Below are 1,625 nucleotides of genomic sequence, written 5' to 3'. Positions count from 1 at the left end.
GTTCTGAGATTGAGCCCCCATGTTGGGCTCCTCAGTGCTGGGCATGGAACCTGCTTAGAATTCTCCCCCTCCCTCTCCCCTCCACCCCCTGTGCCATCTCTTAAAAAAAGAAAAGAAAAGAAAATTTGAAAGGCAAAAGTCACAATTTATGTTTGGCAGTTCTTTATCTTCTAAAAGATATAATTTATCTTTCTTCTCACATTTATTTTTTTAAAGATTTTTTTTTGGGGGGGTGTACCAAATTACTTTATTTGAAGAATGGTACAAATGAAAGAAGTTAAGTAGATGTTTTGGTACAACTTATAGAAAAGGTAAAGGTAACCCCAACATGCATGCACTGCCTTGGTGACGAGGGTGGTCACCCTTGTGGCTATGGGAAGACAGCCTAAGGCTTAGCTCTCACTATCGCTGTTTCCCAAGGTGTGCTTGTCAAAGAGATACTCTGCCATGCCAGATTCGGGAGCCCCCATCTTGCGCAGGTTGGTTACGTGGTCACCCAATTCTTTGATGGATTTCACCTGCTCATTCAGGTAATGAGTCTCAATGAAGTCACACAAATGGGGGTCACTTTTATCAGTGGCCAGTGTGTGCAGTTCCAGTAGTGACTGATTCACACTCTTTTCCAAGTGTAATGCACACTCCATTGCATCCAGCCCGTTCTCCCAATCATCACGGTCTGGTTTCTCGATATCCTGAAGGAAGATTCGGCCACCTCGTTGGTTCTGCAGCTTCATCAGTTTCTCAGCATGCTCCCTCTCCTCATGAGATTGGTGAAGAAAATATCCGGCAAAGTTCTTCAAAGCCACATCATCGCGGTCAAAGTAGTAAGACATGGACAGGTAGAGGTAGGAGGCGTAGAGCTCCAGGTTGATCTGCGGTTGATGGCGGCCTCCGAGTCCTGGTGGTAGTTCTGGCGCACCTGCGAGGGGGACGCGGTCGTCATGGCGGCGGCTGAGAAGAGGCGGCGGCTGCTCGGCGCTGCAGCGGCGGCTGCAGCGGCGGCTGCTCGGCGGCTGCAGCGGCGGCTGCTCGGCGGCTGCAGCGGCGGCTGCTCGGCGGCTGCAGCGGCGGCTGCTCGGCGGCTGCAGCGGCGGCTGCTCGGCGGCTGCAGCGGCGGCTGCTCGGCGGCTGCAGCGGCGGCTGCTCGGCGCTGCAGCGGCGGCGGGGCCCTTGGAGCGGTCCGAGGGCGCTATGAGCAGACGGCGAAGGGCTGGCTCTGAAGGGCCGGCCGGGGTTGGGGCCGAGCGCCGGGTTCCGTCCAAGCACTGTTGAAGCAGGAACCCGCGGCGACTCTCGGCGGAGACTGTCTTTTTAAAGATTTTTTAAGTACTTCTGAGATTTTATTTATTTTTTGGTTTTGTTTTTTAATTTTTTAATTTTTAAAAATTTTTTAAATGTTATTTTATTATGTTATGTTAATCCCCATACATTACATCATTAGTTGTTGATGTAGTGTTCCATGATTAATTGTTTGCGTATAACACCCAGTGCTCCATTGGGAGAGGGAGCATGAGAAGGGGGAGGGGCAGAGGGAGAAGCAGACTCTCAGCTGAGCAAGGAGCTCAATGCGGAGCCTCCTTCCCAGGACCCTGGGATCCTGACCTGAGATGAAGGCAGACGCTTAA

General features: G+C 51.7%; 1 protein-coding gene across 1 annotated transcript; it reads right to left on the bottom strand.

Annotated features, from left to right (window-relative positions):
• Positions 1-234: 234 nt before the first annotated feature.
• LOC123836012 (ferritin heavy chain-like) lies at positions 235-973 on the bottom strand. Its single transcript, XM_045865150.3, is given in 2 exon segments — positions 235-877; positions 880-973. Coding segments are annotated over 2 exon segments (549 nt in total). The 5' UTR covers positions 944-973; the 3' UTR covers positions 235-392.
• Between the last annotated feature and the right edge of the window lie 652 nt (positions 974-1,625).

This window comes from Mirounga angustirostris, unplaced genomic scaffold (genome assembly GCF_029215605.1).
Source record: "Mirounga angustirostris isolate CCGP_5_RB_7025 unplaced genomic scaffold, mMirAng1.0.hap1 SCAF_12, whole genome shotgun sequence".
Lineage (NCBI taxonomy): Eukaryota > Metazoa > Chordata > Mammalia > Carnivora > Phocidae > Mirounga > Mirounga angustirostris.
Note: the sequence above shows the minus strand (reverse complement) of the source record. Positions and strands in the feature narration are given on the sequence as shown.